We start from the raw sequence: 20,203 nt of genomic DNA on the forward strand, positions 1-20,203 counted from the left end.
GGTGCCGCGGCCGCCCAATCACAAGACGCCTCGCCTCTCGCCCCGCCCCGCCGCGCGCCGGCGCCGTGAGGGCTGTTCCCGCTGCTGCCCGGTGCGGTGAGGCGGCTTCCGGTGGGGCCTGCCTGGGTCACCCGCATCTCCTCCCCGCTCTGCGCGGCCGGTGCGTCGCTCCCGGTGCCGGCTGCGTCCTCTGGGGACTGGAGTAAGTGCGAGGATGGCGGTGAGGGGAGGCTTTGTCTAGGCTCGAGCGGGCGGCGTTGTTCCTTCCTAGCCCTGAAGGAAAAGAGGGGCCTGTGGGGAGGTGCCTTCCCCGCCGCTCTCCCTCCCGGCCTCACCGCTTGGCTTTGGAGGAGCCGTGCCCTGCCCTACCCGAGCTCGGGACCGGCTTCTGGGACCCCCTGCTTGCCTCGCATCCTCCTTCAGGCCTCAAGGAGGACTTTCAAAAGGGCTGTTCTGAGGGGGACCACGGGGCTCTCCATCGCGACTGCTGTAAGCTTGCTTTTCCTTGCGTCTCTGTGTGTCCCATCGCTATTTTAAGGACTCCTGGGAGCACTGAGAAACTACACTCTGAAAACGATGTCGGTTAATTCAGTGGGCCTCTTCTCCTGCCATAACTGTTGATAACAGTTCACCTGGTAGCAAAGCTCTGTTACGCTAACAGTGTTTACTTTCTGTCCAGTGCTCTCTGCCTTTCATGAGGGGCCTTGCTGCTCAAGGGATAAAGTCCTGTCTTTTCCATCAGGAGACTGTGATCCCCTTGATCCCTTTCTTTCAGAAGGGAAAAAGCAGTTCTACAGTAAGCAAGAATTCTGCTAGCAATACTAAATTTATAGTGTTCTTACCTGCTAGATCAAGAAATGAACGCAACGGTAATAAAATGAAGCTTTGACTGTATATTCTCATCTTCAGAGACAGCAGGAATAGAGAGAGACTGCTTCAGTAATCTTTTGTAATGTAATGTTATATTGTGCAGTGTGACTTGCTGCATATTATAATTAAAATATTACACTAATTGTCCTGTAACTATGGTGGTGTTTGTTGTATGAATATGACCTTAAATAATTGCCAGGCGGTGAAAATGCCCTGTTGTACTTTACTTGATCATTTATTTTAGCCAGAAATAAAGCTGTAGAAATGACTTGATATTCAAGTTGCTGTTCAACTTCCTTTATTCAGTAGGACTGACACCTTCTTAACTTACTTTACCAAGTATGTAATCAGGAATGATGTAGTTTTATCAGTTGCTTACTCCTAAACGTAGCAGGTGAGCACTCATTCTGCTGATGTGCGGGATGTTGAATTGTTGGCAAAAGTGGTCATGTGAAAAAACAGTTAAAACCAGGATGGTTCAGGGAAAGTAAATACAATCTACATAATGTAAAAACATTTTAAAAGTAGACATAAACTCTTCCCCCTTTCACGTTTCCTTACTACTTACAAGTCTTCATATATATGTATCTAAATTATTTCCCCCCTGCCCCTGCTCTAGTATGTAATATTGGAAAACTAGTGCATAGTTTTGAAGACTGAAATTCAAGAGGTTTGAACTAATTTTTGTAAGATTTAGCTAAACTTGGTTTATTATAAAGTGAAGGTGTCTGGCTAAATTTTTTGGAAACATTGTAAAGTTTGGATTCGTTCTCAGTGTGCCTAATGACAACCTTAAGGAAAGCAGTCTTGAATGATACTGTAATATCCTGATCTGGAAGATGTTAACCATGTTACTGAAAGCTAGAAACAAAGTCCTTAGTTCAGAGTTCCCTCGGTTTTTGAAATGGCATTCATAAATTGTGATTTCTCATTTCACAGAATGAACGATCTTCTGAGTATTCTAAGCTGTTGTCATGAAAAATATTTATAAATTGTGTATGAAAGATAATACTAGGAATGCGAAAGTTCTGCTGAAGTGACATGAATGATATATTCAGGTAACACCAACCAGTGAGGTGTGGAGCTGAATCCTTTTTAATGCTAAAACTTTGTATAATCTTACAGAAAATACCCATGACTTGAGCAAACAACGAGCTGGTATTTTTCTCCAAATCCAAACAGAACAATACTATGTAATTGCGAAAACCAAACTGTCTGGTCTTACTCAAATTAGACAGTGAAATGAAGTGCAGAAGTAAATGTTACACATGATGAGTGATACAGTGGCTTTATAGGAATTTGCAGATCTGTTCACCCTGCCCTCCACTGTTAGTACATGTTCTCGTTTGCATGGTCATGCTGCCGCCTTGTGGGTATTATCTGAATGTTTGCAGCAAATGTGTGTGTTTTGTACTGTAGAAAGCTCCATGTTTCTGGTTAAGGAGCTAATGATTAGCAATGTAGATGCTCATATGCAATTTTTCATCTTTAGGGTTCGTACACAAGGATTTGCATTTTGTTTTAAGTCATTTTTCTGAGCAATATGTGAATTCATGTTTCGTGGGGTTTTTTTGCTGTTGACTTCAAAAACTTGAAAAAAATTACTTTTGTGTGCAACTTTTTAAATGAAAAAATTAGAACAATTTGGTTTAAGAAATGGTCTTCTAACATGTTTTAATGAAATATGGAAAAAAGCATCTTGGGAAAGCAATGATCTAGATTCAAACCTTCCTTTCATTGTTGTCCACCAAACATGTAAATATTAAGATTTTGGCTAATCAGCAAGACTAAAGCAACCTAATTTAGTTTTCCTTCTGCATCAGGGAACTGTTTAGTTCATATTTATGGGAGATTCTGAGAAAAGAAGGGAGCTTCTCTGGATTCCTGACATACTGATCTCGTGCTTCATTTGGGAAAGAAGTGGGAATGTACCAAACACCTCCTTTCTCCACACAGCTAGGTCTTTTTACTGCTATTTGCCATAAGGAGGTCAGGAGGAGAAACGAGCACATGGAGAGAAACAAGCTGGATTTTGGTGTCTTAACAGGAGTGTGAATGCGTACAAGTGTTCTTGCCTGCTCTTTTGGGACAGCCTTTTGGTTTCTGCCTACTTGTTAGATATCTGCAGTTTCATTGTGATAAATTCCATAATACATAGGTTCCTTTTGCACATTAGTAGTATATAAATATTTAATGTATTGAATGTGTGTATAGATTGGCTTTTAGATAAGGAATGAGTATCACTTCTTGTTATTTTGATTTTTTTTTTTTTAATCTGGTTTATGTTGGAAACCATAAAAGCTAAAACATCCCCTGTTCTTCCCACTTTAAGATAAACTACACAGAACATGATATGGAATGAGGCAATTTCTTAATTATTTTTTTTCCCTGAAGGATAGCATAGATTTAGAAACTGGTTAAGGAAGTTAAAAGATCAGTCATCTTTATCCATGTCTTCTACCTTCAGAGGCTAATAGTTTATAGAAATTTGCAGTTAGTTCTTAAGGCATTTCAACCAAAACACTTAGATACACGTGTAGCGTAATTTTTAACAAGGAAGAAAAAAACCGCAAAGAATTCAAAATCTCATATAAAACACATTAAAGGGCAGACCATTTTTGTGCAACCCAGTGAAATATGTCAGTGCCTTTATGTAAAGAGTTCATCTAAATACTTCTCTCCAAATACTTGCTTCGGATATTAATGTTTGCTTAGCATTTTGCAGTCCGTTTTACTCATAAAGCAATTCCTGTATTTTCTTCATATTGTTCTACTTTACTGCTAGTATTTCTTCTACAACAATTGTATGTTTACCTTGACATTCTTTATCCAGCATTTCTGTTTGTAGATTTCTCAGAGCAATTTACATTGCTTGTTCCCAATTTTTTTTGCTATTTCCCTCCTTCCCCCCCCCCAAGTATTTTTTCATACTCAGATTCCCTATGAGCTACTACCTATATAAAATTCTGTCCATGTGGACTTAAATTCTGGTGAGATGGCAACTTGCTATCTTTATTTTAGATTAAAACATTATTTAAAAGAAACTAAGGAACCCAATAGCTCATCCTGTCCTTTTTTCACACTTATTTTTGTTACTCTTGAAACTCTTTTGTTTGTCAGTCATTCTGCTCCAGCAAAAATATTCTAGCCTTCTCTGATCATTTATAGATCACTGTCTAATCTGACACTCCTAAATATAAATATAATATTGAGCACTGATAACACTGGTCATGAACTTCAAAAGTACTTGAAGGCTCCAGTTAAGTCTTCCATGACCACGGCTTTGTTACTTTAATCCATCATAGCCTACATGAGCTCAGTACTGGTAATTGAACTTGAAAGATTTTACTATTCAATGTTATTTGAAAATGAATTTCAAGACTACTGATCTATGAACTGGTGTGACAGTTAGGACCTCTGATTTGTAGCATCTGTCCTGCAAGAAGTGCCATTGGAAAATTCACTTGTGTTATTAAAAGACTTTTAATTGATGAAATATGCTGCCACCTATCTATTTGTAGCATTGGTAGCTTTTATCTTCTTTATCTGAGAATAATTTTGTAAACGATGGCAGTAATTACTAATCTTAGTTTAGAAAGAATTAATCTTTCCTTGAAATGCTCCCTTTGACTTTCTGGCCTGTGCTGGTGTGCATGCTACCTATGTCACTAGAACATTAGTCTTGCTTGCTCCTTCCGAGACAGCCATCTCAGATGACAGTTTTAGGAAGAGCGGTCAGAGGCTGAATGATGGAGGGATTTAATAATCAGCTGGGTTCACACACGTTAAAGTAATGCGCAGTCATTGAGCAGGTCACCCTCTCAAGGGAATGCTAACTCTACTGCTATCAAAAAAATCTACTGATAAATTTAAAACATATTGACTTTGTGTGGCATGCAATCAAAAGCTGGTGGCAATAACACAGCAGGGTTCTTAATCACTTTGCTGTTACAGTCGTGCTCCTGCTGTCATATTTCTAAAGGTTCATTTGTTAATTTGTTGAATGGAATGCTTAAGCAACTTGTACGGTTTCCAACTTCTTCTGTGCTAAGAATATATGTAGCGTAATATTAGACTTCCAGATAGTATGGGGGAGATTTTTGAAAGAAATCACTACGTGTGTTTGTAACACAATGTGGAACATATTCTCATGGGTCTCAAGAGTCTTTCAAATCTGTTTGGATTTTTAAAATTTTGTTTGCTTGTGGGAATGTAACTCTTGTTAAGCTGCACACGTGATGGGAAATACTGCGTAAATTAGTGTACATACCTCTTCAAGCCAAATATATTACTTGAGTGTTCTAGGAATAGCAGTGTAGATTGTAGCTGCCAGCTGAATATTGGGATTTTGCAATTGTAAAATCTGACCACTGGCTAGTAGTATTTAGCTTGCCTATTTAGCTGGAGTGTTAATACTTTGTACAAGCTGTAGTGGTATTTGCCTGATGTATTGCAGCTACAAAGGTGATCTCTTTGGGAGGAGGGGGAACACAAAATACTAAGTAAACAACCAAAAAAGGCATCTCTTTAATTCCATGGCAGTATGGGTCATACAAGTAGAATTTTGTCAAGGTGAGCCCATTTGTCCTGGTATGAACTGGACTTTTTTCTTCCCTCCCTGGTAATCTTCCACAACAAAGATGTCATCTTATTTCAGCCACTATCATAAGATGCTTTCATCCGTTTCAACAAAATATCTTGAAAATTACTTCTGGGAATATATATATATAAAAAAAAATATAATTTTTAATGGGAGGTAATATAAAAATTTATTTCTAGAATGAAATTTTGCTCTTGTCCGACAGAACCCTTCAGAAAAGGACCTGCGGGTTCTGGTTGACATGAAGTTAAAACATGATTTAGCAGTGCACCCTTGCGGCAAGAAAGGTTCATGGCATACTGGGTCACTTTAGAAGTATAGTAGCAGGTCAAGGAAGGTAATTATTATTCCCCTCTCCGTGGCAGTCTTGAGGCCACATCTGAAATACAGTGTTCATCTTTGGGTCCCAAAGGCTAACAGATGATAAAAAAACCGAGTCCAGCAATGGGGAAACTAAGAGGGTCAGGAGGGTGGAAGAGCTGGTATATGCGACAAGTTTAAAGGAGCTAGGCAGCTTTCAAAATAGGATACTCGAGGGAAACCCAAATGCTGCCTTCCACTATCCGAAGCAGTGAGGGATTCATGTAGAAGACACATCCGGATGCTTTTTAGAGGAGCACAGTGAAAGGGCAACAGGCAACAATGTGAAGTTGCAGGAAGGGACATTCCAATTGGGCATAAATAAGAAAAACATCATTACTGTTTTCATTAAGTACTGTTTTTTTAAAGCATCATCAATGCTTTGGATCAGGATTTTTTAAAAAGCATCTAGATAACTAAACAAAAATGTCAGTTCTCAGAGTGCTGTAATGAAATATCATTGTGCTTCCTGTTCTGATCCATCTGTAGAAGGTAGAAAGAAAATTACATATACTTAGCTTTTTTAAAGCTAGAAACGAAAAAACTGAAGTAGGAATGTGAAAAGATAATCTGCAGTTCAAGAAAGATTAACGCTACTAGGGAGTCCCTGAAAATTAAAATCCCAAAAGCATGCTTCTGTCCATGACAGCAAAGAATATAAAGTTATCATTAACTTTTAACACTTGGGCTGTGTAGAAGAACAGATGTGCTAGTTTTAATTACTTTAACTGCGTAATATAAATTATATATATATTAAGCTGCATTTTGATCTAAAATATTTTTTTTAAAAAATAATATTATGTGATAATATCTTAAGTGGCTAACTCAAACTTTTTAGTTATACTTTTGCATTTTAATGTTGGCAGGTGGAAGTTTTCTCAGATTCTTGTCCTTGTACTACTAAAATTATCCCTAACTAAAGATGCATCCAGACCTGTCTCCTCATCTGCACACTGAAGAATGTAACCTAATTATCAGTCTGCTCAAGAAGTGTCACAAGGAGGTAAGGAGTTTTGAGCGGAGAAAAGAGTGGGTGGGTTGGGGAAATGAGTGTCAGATAAATTAGCGAGAATATTATATGATCATAGAGAGAAAAACCTCCTCTAGGCAGAACAGCCATGAAATGTAGCTAGTATGTTTTCACTGAAGAGGTATCTGACAACTGTGTGTAAAATTTTGCCAATGATTTCATTAGGAAATAAAACATGCCTTAAAATTTCCTCTGCTACAGCTTGACAAGTATGGACCTATTTTAAGAACAGAAATAATTTCTGCACCTTTTAGTACTGTGTGTGCCTCAAAAAACAATCATAAGAGCAACTTCAAATGCCCTCTTTTTGTACGCTTGCAGCATATTCATATTCCAGCTGTCCACTGGGCAGATGCTTCAGTCTATTTATAAGCAGATGTGTTGACGGGGATCTGGACATGCAGCATGCCTTACATTCAGTGCTTGGAGAGCTAAGTGTGAATGACTGTTTGACTTCCATCTTCTTAGTAGGCACCTACCCAAAGATATAAAATCCCAAACTGTCTTCAGGCTTCTCAAGGCTCTTCATTGCTTCAAGAAGATAGAATCTTCATCTCACTTGTTTAAAAGTCTTTTTTTTTTTTTTTAATTTGCTCTGTAGTAAACCTATAGATGTAGAAGAGTCAGGCTCTGCAATGGAAGCTAAGCTATCTGCAGCATCGTTGCAATATTGTTAATTACTTTTCCAGTTCTCTCATGTACTCTAAATAGACGTTCTGTACAGATATATTTCTGTATTAGTGCATAAAAAATTCAATTTCATAGTTTCCACTGAGACAAAAATATATTTAAATGTTGAATATGAATGTGAAAACAATGGTTGACTGCGTTACATGCAATCTACAATATTTTCACCTCCATGTTCAGGTGTGATGTTTATAATTTTTTTATAGTGCAGTTATTCACAAATTCTTATTCAATACATACAACAGCTTCACTTTTTTGAGCAGAACTCTAAATTTTTGTTTGCAAAAGTCATAACAGAAAGAAAACCAAGGCTGATAGTACATGAAATGTGAGAGAAGATATTTTGCATGAAACATTTTTGCAGATTTTAAAGTAGCTGAAATAACATATAAAAAAAACTTGCAGTACCACACTTTCTTATGATTTCTATATTACAACAATGAAGGGAGCAGAGTTTTAATACTAAAATTCACTTGCAATGAATATACTGTACTGGGTTTCTTCAGCAACATTGAATTGTTTTTTGTTGGCACTTGTAGTACAGTATCTTGAAATCTAAGTGTGCTGGAATCTGTTGATGCCATCTCCTATCCGGTACTTCCCGTACCATTGCTTGTCTCTTCCTATGCACTGTCTACATTTTTTTTAAACCTAAGGCACAAAGTTCTTGTGCAGAACATCCCCAAGCTTTAAAACTGAAAGTTTTATTAAGTGTAAGAGTTATGCTTTTCTTCTGAGTTCTGAAATTTTAATTTGCCTAAAAATGTGTGAAGTAATTTGAGAGATTGTAGAGAGGTTTTTTTTTTTTCTCTTTTTTAGTTAATTTTTAATTTATTTTGGAAACTTGCAAGGTTGTAACATAGCTACAAGTGTTCAGTAGCTAGAATTAAGTGAGAAGGCTTTCCTTGTACGTTAACTACTATGGTATCAAAAGGATTGCCAAATAAAATGACTGTCAGTTAAGCGGAGAATAAAACTTCTATAGGCAATATAAAATTAAAATGTTGTGATTCATTTTTCATCATTTTGAAACAAAGCCAATCAGGAAAGAAAATAGGCTCAGATTTGTCTTGCCTTTTGGTATGTACGTAGTTGGGCATTCTATGCTTTGACCAGAGAATCCAGAAAAAACAATTTACTACTTGAAAGTAATGGTTGACTGTTTGTTTGATAAAAATGAATGTTAATGTATAAGCATCATAAGCTTTTTGTATAATGTAGCTTATTAGACTACTTAGCATTGAAGAGGCAACTGGAACTAAAAGGTGTATTTGAATTCCTTGGCAGCAAGTGATTCAAAGGAATCTATTGCCAGTTTGACTTAACGAAGGGACTAGGAGCAGCAGTAATAGTCAAGCACAGGATTATATGCTTTTGGTTTTGTTTGAAGTTTATCTTTACATGAAGAGGAATTACTTTTGTCAGTCTTGTGCTCAACTGTTGTGCTAACAGTCTCAGCACAGAAAGGGTGAAGATGGCTTCTTTCACACTCAGTTGAAAGGAAGCGATACCATTTCATTTAAAATTCAAGGGGAGTGTACTGAAATATTCTTTTAAAATTGAAGTCACTGAAATCTGAAAAGTTAGTGATCTTCATCAGTTATCAGTGACTACCTGCTTTTTTGTTATAATGCCAAAATGGCCTAAGAACCTCGATGTACAATTTAAATTAATATGAAGAAAAGCATTATTTTTTAATTGGGTGTCCTGTGTTTGCATTTTCACAACGGTCAATTTGATTGTTGTGAACATGCCTATTGTATCAAGTATTGTATCAAGTTTTGCATCTAGTGAGGAGAGGTTACTGGGATTCCTATTTGATGTTATTATTTTGATTTTTTTTTTTTTTACCACCACCACTCTGGGGCCAAATGCAGGCTTTAAAGAAACTTTTTATAGTTGGCAGCTGAAAGAAATATTATTGCATGTTGTCTTGCAATCATATCACTGTAATTGGTGTAATTATTTTTGAGAAACTGATTCTTTTTTCCTCATAATCTGTACTAAAAAATTGACAGCTTGGGAATCTGGCTAAATAAATGTAAATTCAACTCACTGAATGCACTAGTAAGAGTGGAGTTAGCTTGAAGTGTGGGCGCTCACCCTTGAAATACCTGAATGCAGGTATGGGAGTAGAATACAAAATTAAATCTGTATTATCTAAAATTAAAATGTTGTAAAAGCAAGATCAGCTTGTAGTAAAGTGACCATTTATCACATGCAACTGCTTCAGAGTGTCATCTGATGCCCTTTATAAAGCAGAGAGGTATAAACAAGCTAATTATAGCACTGCTATAGTTAAGTGTTTGTCATAATCTTTATTAACCCACTCTTACTTTCACTCGTGTTCTATTGGCTGAAATCTTGTCCCCTGTTTGAATTCTTAATATTGTTCCTGTATTGTATAAATCCATCTAGCTTCTCATCAGCTACAGAAATGTGCATAGGTTTTCCTCTAAAATATGGAAATTATTTCATTCTCATCAGTTTTGTTCTTCCAGGTTTGTTTTGTTTTGTTGTTTTTTTTTTTTTAAATTCATTAGTTCTCTAAAAGATTGGTCAAATTGACTCTTTTGATTGCATAACTGTAAATATCTACTAAAATCTCCACTCCTTTAGGCCTTCTGAATTGCTTGGATGCTCTGCTACCAGATTCTGTGGCTTGTTGGCAAGCATCACCCTGAAAAAAATAGTGCTTGTAGAAGGATGCATTGTGAGAGTGATTTGGTGGCTGATAATATGAAATTGCTTCAGGAAATCCTGGCTAAGAGGGCAGGTTTTTATGGTGAATATCATCAGGTTAGCTGGGGAATGTCTTCGTGAGGACAATGCCTGCAGTTTTTCAGGAACTGAATAACACTTAAGTATGGATAAGGCCCACAGTTGAGCTGTGCCACAAAGATGGTAAATGCATCTTACTTATTAACCTCACGATCTGGAGAAACCTAATCCCCCCATTTTTTTATACTACTTCTAACATTTCAGTCATTTAAGCCTAATGCCTGCATCTTTTGGACCAACAACACGTTTTTCTTGTGGCTGGGATGATGTAGCATCAAGTCCTTTGCCTCTCTAGGTCATGAAGAAACAATGAAAACTAAAGCACAGAGGACATTGCCTTCAGGATGCCTGTAGATCTCCTTACATCTTTCTGTATGACAAACTGGAGTTCAGAATATTTATTTTTTGTACATTATTCAAGCTAGCGTGAGTGAAAGTTGTTAAGACTGATTCCTAGATCAATAAAATACATGTTCTACATTTAGACTTAATAGCTTCTGCTTAGGTATCCTATTTTAGTCTGGTTACACAACGTGGTGAGTACCTTCAACTTTCAGCAAGGTGGGAGTGGTTCATATGAGGTTCAGGAGTAGCTCTAACTTGTAGCTACTCGGTAAAAAAGCTACAAAGCATAATTTTTTGCAAAAAGAGAAAAGGAAGACCAGGATATGTTGCAAAATGCAAGTGGCTTCTAAGAAATTTAGAGCTTCAGAGGAAGAAGCCTTTGAATTGTAAATCTGTTTTTCTCTCCCTAACTTATCAGCACAACATTTTGAAATTTTTTGGCCATTGCAATGATATTGACCGTGAGATGCGGAAGTGCTTAAAGAAAGAGGTAAGAGACAAATTTACTACAAGTTAAATGCTTAATAAAAAAGTCCATTAGATAGAAATAGAGTTGCTTTTTACTAAGTAGTACAAATCAATAAATAGGCCTTGAAATGTAAGCACATTCTGGAGTGGGCAATTAAGACCAAATTTAAATTTTTTTTTGATAAATTTGTCAGGTAAAATTTGGCTTTAACAAATGGCATGGTCTATTTTTGGATATACAAAAATAAGCAACGCATCTTAACAAAACAAATACTGCAAATAGGAACGGACACTTCACAGGTTGCTTCTGATCTTTTTTCTTAATTTATTTTAGTAGTGGTATTTGCACAGAATAGAATATAAGGCAGTAATGGTCACTTCTGCATGAGTAACACTTATTACTGAAGTCAGGTATGCTGACTGAAACCACTCGATGAGTTGCTGAGTTAGGCCCTAAATGAAAATATTGCTGCTAAGAACCTGCTCACTGCTCTACTACATCTGCAGATGGGAAGGAATGGAAGACTCTAGGAGTTTAAGTAGATTGACTAGCTAATGGGCACATTTTCAGAAGAGTATCAATGGGTCTTTATATTTGTGGTTGTCATGCCTACAAGAGAGAACACATAAATGAACTTTTCATGCACCTTTTCACTTGAAATTATACTTGATAATTTTGATATAAATTTCATAGTCGTATCTAAAAAGGGAAACTTCAAGTGCATGGTAGCCAGGACAGTTTGGGTTCCCTCTTTTCCTTCTGTCAGTCTGTGGGCATTAATTTCATCTGCTTGTGTCAAATACCATTCCCTGCCCCCCGTAAAAACTGTACCACAGAGCTGGAAAATAATGAAGTTTCTTTCCATGTCTGCCTTCTTAAATTATGGCTACATTGATATGCCATTACTAGGAAGCCCTTGAAAGGCTGTTCACAAGTATAGAATAAGTACAGATGTAGCTTTTAAAGATCCACTGTTCTCATTCTATGTAAAAACATGGATGGGTTATTGAAAAATGAAATATTGGCATGCGAAAAAGTTAAGCATTCTGTAAATATTAAGTAATGTTTTGGGCCATTATTTCAGTTATAAACCAATCAGTATAATGAGTGAAAAAACTGCAAATCCTTTCTAAAATCAATCTGCTTAGTAGTTTATTATATTATATAGAGAACTGAATATTTGTGGGTTACTTGGGTTTTAGTCTTGGTACCAATTATTAAAAAAATTGAACAATTTTTTTTTCTCTAACTTAAGGCCAAGAATAATTTGCTTCTCATAAAATACATAGCAAATCATGCATTGATTTTTAATTTTTCATTTCTTTAAGCCATGAAAAGGTTTCCTTTTTGGCTGCAATGAAAGAAGGTTAGGCTCGTCAGTCTTCAGGCTTTTGCTAACGCAGGGGCATACTTGAAAGCATGGTCATCTTATGCATGTATCTAAACTGTGAAGGCTTTAGTGATTCCCTTTTACACTGGAGTCCCATCTCTGTTGCATTTTTTTTTTTTTTTTAACTGTAAAAAAAAAACCCAAAATGCGTTACTCTCATTCAACCAAAATTTGCCTTTGTTCCTTTCATCTTGGTATACTACTTTATCTGTGCGTATAATTGATGACCAGGATCAAAAATAGACCAAGTCTGTGATGACAAATTCATGTTTCAGAAGGCAGACACACTTAGATTAATCACTATCTTTTAAAAGGAAACGAGCCTGACCTGTGCTCTAGACTAGCACCGATCCAGCTTTTTTCCTAGTTCATGTGTGAAGTGTAGCTATCGTACATAAGATGGCTGTATAAGTTCCTCCATAAAATTAAACAAATCTGCTTTATTAGAATGTTCTAATAGTCTTTAGCTTAATAACGTCAAACTTAGAAGCATGTATTTTAATCAAATAGATGTTAATTCCAAAGTAAAAATGAACCAAAATGTAGATACTAACAAGAACTGCATTTCTAATGCATCAGTTCAAAGATATTTTTTCTGTTCCTGAGTAATAAACGCTCTCTGCACTTTTAAATGCGACTGATCTGTTCAGTGATAACAGCTGATTTTTTAATTTTCTTATCTGTCTTCCAGTATGAAGAAAACAGGGCCAGGAACCAGGCGAAACGACGGCAGATAATTAATGCTCACAAAAACTCAGAGAAGTGAGCTGTACTGTATTTGGGACAGCTGCATCTCAACAGAGACACTTGGTTGAAAGTTGACAGAATACTTTCCCATCCCCAATGCTCAGCATATGGTTTGTGAAATGGTGAAAAAACAAATGCACCTAAAACATATTCATTCCCAGGAAGGCAAACAATGTGGAAAAAAAATAAATAATAAATGATCACTCACAACTTAACTTAATTTTTGACCTCTGAAAAACCCAACTATTGTGGCAAGTCTTTGTTCTGGCATAGTTTTGTTATGATTGTTAAGTAATGAGGAATCAGTGTGTGTGGAGAATTATGTATTCAAGGCTGCTATATTCCCTACCTTGTGTTGAGTTAGATTTATTTCTTTGTGTTTAGAGTTTTTTCATTCATCTTGTATTTTTCTATTTTATTCTTGAAAAACACCTAATGACTTTGATCACTCTTTGTAGTGTTGTGATGACACTGCATAAACGAATTAGCAAAAAGAAATTTTAAACACATGTGGCTTGAAATTGGAAATTACCTATCAAGTAATAATTGGAGTTCTAGTATTTTTATTTGAGCTGAAATGATGAAACTACCATCTTTCACTGAGAAGATTAAAAATCCTTCCTTTCAACCGTATGTACAGCGTGGACCGTTGTAAGCCAATTTGTTCATCATACCCAAAGCAAGCACGGCCTTAGAAATTCAGCATGGAACTTTTCCAGGGATTTACAAAGCATTGCCTTGATTTTTGTTGAGTACAATCAATGCGTGCTGAGTGATTTTTTTGAAGAGGAGTGCTGCCAAAAATACAAGGTAAATAGTTCTTCCACATACTGTGGTACAAAGATGAAGTCAAGTTATGACTGTTGCTGTTGAAGAGAAACCCACATTGAAGTGAAAGAAGGTGTAACTTGACTTTCAGTTAGGCAAATCAACTAGTATTGTGTTAATCAAGTTGCCTCGTTAGCCTACAAGAGCTGTTAATTTGCTATCAAACTGCAGAAAGTCCTGAGCAAGCCTCTGAATTCAGAAGATTTGGTATTAAATCATATGTTGGTTTGTGCAGTGATGGAACTGTTTCTCTGGGCGTCTGCTGGATTCACCTTATTTTTAAATGACTTTTCTGTTCTGCCTAGCAACAAAACACTTAAAAAAAAAATACACGGTCTTGAATCTTTTGAAGAAAGGGTGCCTATTCTACAATGAATTTTACGGTTTGTTGTAAGAACCATTGTTGACACTCAATCTTGAAATTGGTACATATACCTGTTTTTGGAAGAAAGCTGTATTTTGTGATCTATTTTGAAAGATTCATTAGAATAACTTTACGTATTTTTCAATAGCTGGATGGACCCAGGTAAACTGGTAAAACTTAATCACAAAGGTTTTCAAGTGAAAGTTCCAAGAAAAACTGAATCTATTGTTTCTGCGTGTTTTGACATGCTGTCTGCTTTATTAGAGCAAGTAAACGATGTGTTATTTGAATTAAATACTTGAGTGGCTGGAAGTGGTGCAGTCTTTTTGTTGGTGCACTCCAAAATACTTTTGAAGAGTACTTTATAGTGAAGTTCCCTGACTGGACTGGGAACTCTGCATCCTTGATCCCAATCCTTCTTCCATTTGTGATGACAAAGTCTACTTCAGGCAAGCTCTTAAAAAGCTTGTAATCTTTAAGTAAGTAAGTAAATAAATAAATTGAGACTTGGCCTAGAGATTAGGTTGAGAAGCTGATATCTGAGTGCAAAAGCGCTGAAGCTTTTCTTTCTTTCATCACCTTCTGTGACTTCAGATCTTCCACTAGAATAGCAACAAAATAGGAATCCAAGAGCCACTTAACACAGCTCGTTAGTCAGAATCATATTTTCAAAGATCAATGTCCTTAATAAATGAAAGACCAAATGGCATGCACAGTTTCTATTGATACTTTGAACTACCTTTAGCAATAAATCTATGTTACAGATAAACTTTGTTTACCCAGGAAAAGTAAGATCACGTTCATCCTTCTGTTTCTCCCTGCTAATTGTCCGCTAGCAGCGTGATATGAGATCGCCCACTTATTCCTGTGGTTTTGTTCCTTTTTTTGAGGGGGTTACATTGCTCATTTGATCTTGAAGCTGAGAAACACTAGTGTAATAATACTTAAGATTTATCTGATGGAGAAAGAGGGTATGGGGGTAATGTTAAATGTGGGGCTTTTGTTTCCTAAAGTGAGCTGAGCGGTGAGCAGGGGACATGTTGGGTGACATAAACTTTATCTATAAGGGCTTTGAAGACACTTCATTGTAACGTCATTTGTGTTTAGAAGCATTTTCCCTGTTGTTCTTTCTCAAAGAGCAAGTTTGAGGGAGAAGAAAAAAAGAAATATGATGGAATTTTGTGTTGCGTCATGTGTGAGAAGCTCTTGGGCACTTCATGTGGGAAAGTGAAGAAGGGGAAAATATAAATGGAAAGGGCAAATGGCAGCTCTAATACAGACCTGGCCATAGCACTGAGGTTTTCCCATACTGAAGTGCAACAAAAGTCTAGAATACACGGATTGGTGGAGTACAGAGCAAGGGAGTAGTAACTACCCAGCAAAATCCCTCCAGCTCTACCAGGAACACCCGGTAACGCTATCAACGGTGTACTTCCTCTTGCTGGAAAATTAAATGCTGACACCTTGTTTTCCTGGGTTTTTTTTCAGTAGGAGGAAAGATCCTCTGCTGCATAGCAGCAGTGTAATGTCAGTACCGCAGGGCTAGTTCTTGCTCTGGTGGTGAGCTCTGCCTGCAAAGATCACTGTACTCAACTGGTGCTCAGTTCTACTAGGAATAGTTGAAACATTAGTTGTCTGTCAGGGGAAATTAGTATGAGATATATTCCAGCGAGTGCTCTGTGGCCAGCTTGCCATAAATTAGCTTGGGACACCCTTAACCTGCAGTGAGGGCCTCACCAGCACAATACCTGAGCAGAAGCAGCAGCTACTGCGTATGGGTTTGTGGGCTCTGCGCTGACAGGGAGATAAGAATTCAGTACATCACCATCTAGTCTTTATCCAATTTAGCCTTCATCTGTGCTTTCTTGCAGGTAATTTAATAATTAACTTGATAAAGAGCTATAATACTGGCTTTCATCTACTATTTTTTTTATATACCATTTTACACCTCATCTTATATATGGCCTGCATCTCTTTTGCCTTGTTTTTGGACTTTTTGGCATCAAAGGGCCAAAATGTGTCATATCTGCCTGGTTCTTCATACAACAGGATTTGAATCTGCTATTACAGTTAAGCTGCAGCGCTGAGTGTTAATGTACTATGAATATACTGTTTGTCTCTGCCTGTTTTCAGCTGGTAACAACCTGAAGGGATTATGGCAGAAGCATTTGTGGCAGATAAAGTCTACGTGTAGTTTTTAGACCTTGCAGCAAAACCTCGATTCGGTTGCGCTGACTGTTCGTACAGTTTGGGTGAGGGCTGTGGTCCTGTGAGTGTTGTGAATTTTATAGGCATGCATAACTTCTTGAAAATCAGAGTGTACTCAAAAAAAACCCTGTAAGAAATGTAGTCTTGGTACACACTCCACAGGAATGATTAATATGAATAACTATTACTAAAACATGCAGCTGAAAAGTTAGTTATGACTGCTGTAATTGTGAATCATTGTAACGAATATTTCCAGTGCTTTACACACTTTGCTAAAGCTCTACAGCACGTCAACAGTCGGGCATTTCTTAATGTTGGCACTGCCTGTGCTTTAAAAGACTGTGTGACATCTAATGTAAAATCTTTCTGATATAAATGAACACACATTTCTGTGGAATACCTAAAATTACGTGAAAAACAGGAAAACTATGATATCAGAATCTGACAGTTTAATTAAAAATGAATTATTAACACTTGTGCTTAGGCAAAAGGGATTCTCTACCTGGACAGAATAATGGCTTTTAGGACCGTAGACTTAAGTTACACATTCAATTTTATTAACGTTCACTAAAACGGAGTATCACAGCAAATCTTAGTGCTCCCATTAGATTCTCTGTTTGTTTTACAGAGCCTTTCACTTGTAATTAGCTAATTCTTATTCTGCTTGGCATAAGAGGAGGAACCTGATGAAGTTAATAGTCTGTCTGCTTTCGTAGAGGTGTTTGCATCACTCAAGGTAAATGGGTCTTTGGTGTAACTGAGGCTGAGTGGTAACCATGCTGCTAATCAACACAACCTGCTTCGTGCGAAATTAATGTCTACTAATAAAAACTTTGAAGTGAATGCTAAATTCACATCAGGTTCCCCAATCATATTTAAATTGCTGTGTACCACAAAATAAATATTGATGGGAACAAAATATATACTTAGCCAAAAAAAGGTTCTTGTGAACTGTCACACTTTAAAATTATTCTTTTGAACTATTTGGTGACATTTTAAAGGCTGGGAACTTTGCTATGGAGCAGTCACTGTACCTGGTGGAGACTTTGTTGTTTTTTTTTAATGTAGACCCCTAGATAAAACAAGCTGCATTTCAAAAAGGAAACAGTGCAGAAAGACCTTTTGGGGCATTCGTTACCTGGAAAAGATCTTACTGACAGCTTGACAAAACTCGTCCCCAGTACTAACATCAGCCATCCAGAATTTGAGGATTTGGTTTGGCTTGGGAAAAAACGTTCGAATGTTGTAAAGAATACAGACGTGTAACAAAGTTGTGTTATTGGAAAACAGACAGGACCATTTAAGGTGCTGAAAGAACAGGTTACAAAATATGTGTTTTGTTAGCATGAAATCAGGGGTCTAATGGCAATATTGTATTTTTACAAAACCTTTGATTAAAAACTGTTCTTGAGCTTTGCTGCCAGCAGCCTAAGGCCAGACTGTTTTGACTGTAGGGTAAATATGTGAAACACTAAGCTAATTTCTCCTCCAGCACTAGGTTAAAATAGTTATTCCCCACGTTTAGATCAGTATGTTGTTTTCGTTTTGGTTTTTGTTTTGTTTTTTGTTACACAGCTCTTTCCGAAGTGGTGGGTTTTTTGCCAACCCAAGTGATGACTGCCCTCCCCTCCAGCCGCTCGGCTCCGCGCGGCGACGCCGCTGGAAAATCCTTCCTTTACATGGGAAATCCCTCTTTTACATGGGAATTCCTTCCTTCCCATCCTGCGAGGAGGAGCTCCGTGAATTTCCATCCGTTTTCCGCGACCTCTCGCCGCGCTTCCCCGGTGGCGCCGACAGCCGCCGGACGCCTCTGCCCGCCCCCGCCGAGACCGACCTCCGCGGCGCCGCTTCGGGGCCGGCCGCCCCTGCTCGGTGCTGCTCGCTCACGGCCTCGCCCGGCTGCCTTCGCCGCCTGGCAGCTGGGGAACGTCGCCGGGCTCCGCGGCCACGGCCCGGTCTCCTGAGGCGGTGGCCGCCCGCTGCCCTTCGCCGCGGCAGCCGCCATCGCCGCCCAGCGGCCGCACCGTCCCGCCGGGAGGGGCTCCCTGTGGGCCGGCCGCCATCTTGGAGGGGCCAAGGGTGGGCGTTGGCCACCTCACGCCTTCCCTGGCCGTTGGCCACCGTGGCGGCCTGGCTGTGCCGAGGGGCTGGGTGCTGTGCCGAGGAATGGCCGCAGGCGTCAGAAGGGCTGGGTGCTGGCCTGCCTGCCATCGCACCATGGTCTCTGCCTCAGGTAAAATGACGCCCACGCTCTTCCCTCAGTGGCTCCTTCGAGCCAAAAGGTCTCGCAGACGTGCCCTGTGTCCTGAAATAGTCTAAGGATCTTATCAATCACCTCTTGATGCCAAATTCTCTTACACAATCCTATTTTATTTATCACCTGCTTTTTTTTTTTTTTTTAAGCCAAGTCAATGTTGTGCCCAGAACAGCACTGTTGAAATAAGCAAACTTGATTGGACTTTGCTGTGCTCAGCTTTGAGCAGGGCTGTAGCACGAGGCCTCACGTGTGATCACAGATCGCAGCAGGGAACGACGCAGGTTTTGTAAATAACCCTCTCTATATAGTTTGGTAGGAATTGAAGACTACACGTCGTCCCCCCCGTCCCCTCCCCGCAGATTTGCCATTATAGCTATAACAGGTATTTTAGAAAGAGCAATGATGTGACCTAATACAGACCTTTGTCTTTTCCAAAGTTCATCAGGATGTTTGAACTGGCTGATGCACCTGGCTCTCGAAGCAGCCAGGAATATAAGGTCACCCTCATGGACAACTGGTGTTGTTACAGTTTATTGTATTAGTGATTAATTTTGGGTAGCGTAGTGGTTGGCTTGTCACTTGCTTTGTATATTCTATAATGCTGTAACTGTTTATCCAGTGGCACCTAGACTTTGTGTGTGACTCATGAAACAATCCATCTGAGCTATCTTTGTGAATTGAAAATTCAGGTTTTAATTCTTACACTTTTCTGTAGCTTTCAGAGCTAAATATTTGTGTGGATTATTTTGCTGTATTTTGGTTTGCTTCATATTCTAACACTACCGGTAATGAATATATAAAGTACTTTGTGTATAAGTGGTGTTAGTTAGTTAGACATCTGTGGTTACAAGCAGCCCACATAATCATATTAAATCAATATTAAATGTGTGTTACTGAATAGTTGTCTTTGGGATGCTGATGGTCCCAATTTAATTTAAGCTTCATCCCACTAGTGCTTCCAAAAAACCTCAGAGGAAAACAAATCAAAAATCAAATCCCCAAATGAGTAATTCCAAATGGAATAACAGATCTTTCATAATTGGTCCACAGTGGCTTCATTTAGGTGGATATATAAGTGTGTGATATGCAACAGCAAACAGTCCAAAACCTGGTCACTGTTCACTGTCATCCAGCTAGCAGATGGCAACTGCGGAGAATGGGTTTTGAGATACAAGACTTTTTCGTGATAAGAGAGTTTGTTTATTTTAAGTAGGAAAATAGAAGAGGCTGATGGGAGTTATGGTATTCAGTGAGAGGAAAATATTTA

The 20,203-nt window shown here is 38.3% G+C and overlaps 1 protein-coding gene across 4 annotated transcripts; it reads left to right on the plus strand.

Moving 5' to 3' along the window:
- The first annotated feature begins 59 nt into the window (after window positions 1-59).
- CMC2 (C-X9-C motif containing 2) lies at window positions 60-14,783 on the plus strand. 4 transcript variants are annotated; one of them, XM_074582854.1, is made up of 5 exons: window positions 68-489; window positions 1,810-1,928; window positions 6,697-6,833; window positions 11,092-11,163; window positions 13,224-14,783. In XM_074582854.1, exons 3-5 carry the CDS (start codon window positions 6,753-6,755, stop codon window positions 13,296-13,298), a joined length of 228 nt encoding a protein of 75 aa, XP_074438955.1. In that variant the 5' UTR covers window positions 68-489; window positions 1,810-1,928; window positions 6,697-6,752; the 3' UTR covers window positions 13,299-14,783. The 4 variants fall into 4 exon arrangements, with proteins under 4 accessions (XP_074438953.1, XP_074438955.1, XP_074438954.1 ...); XM_074582855.1 differs by having other exon boundaries at window positions 70-202; XM_074582852.1 differs by lacking the exon at window positions 1,810-1,928 and having other exon boundaries at window positions 60-202.
- Window positions 14,784-20,203: the final 5,420 nt, after the last annotated feature.

This window comes from Larus michahellis, chromosome 4, assembly GCF_964199755.1.
Source record: "Larus michahellis chromosome 4, bLarMic1.1, whole genome shotgun sequence".
Taxonomy (NCBI): Eukaryota; Metazoa; Chordata; class Aves; order Charadriiformes; family Laridae; genus Larus; species Larus michahellis.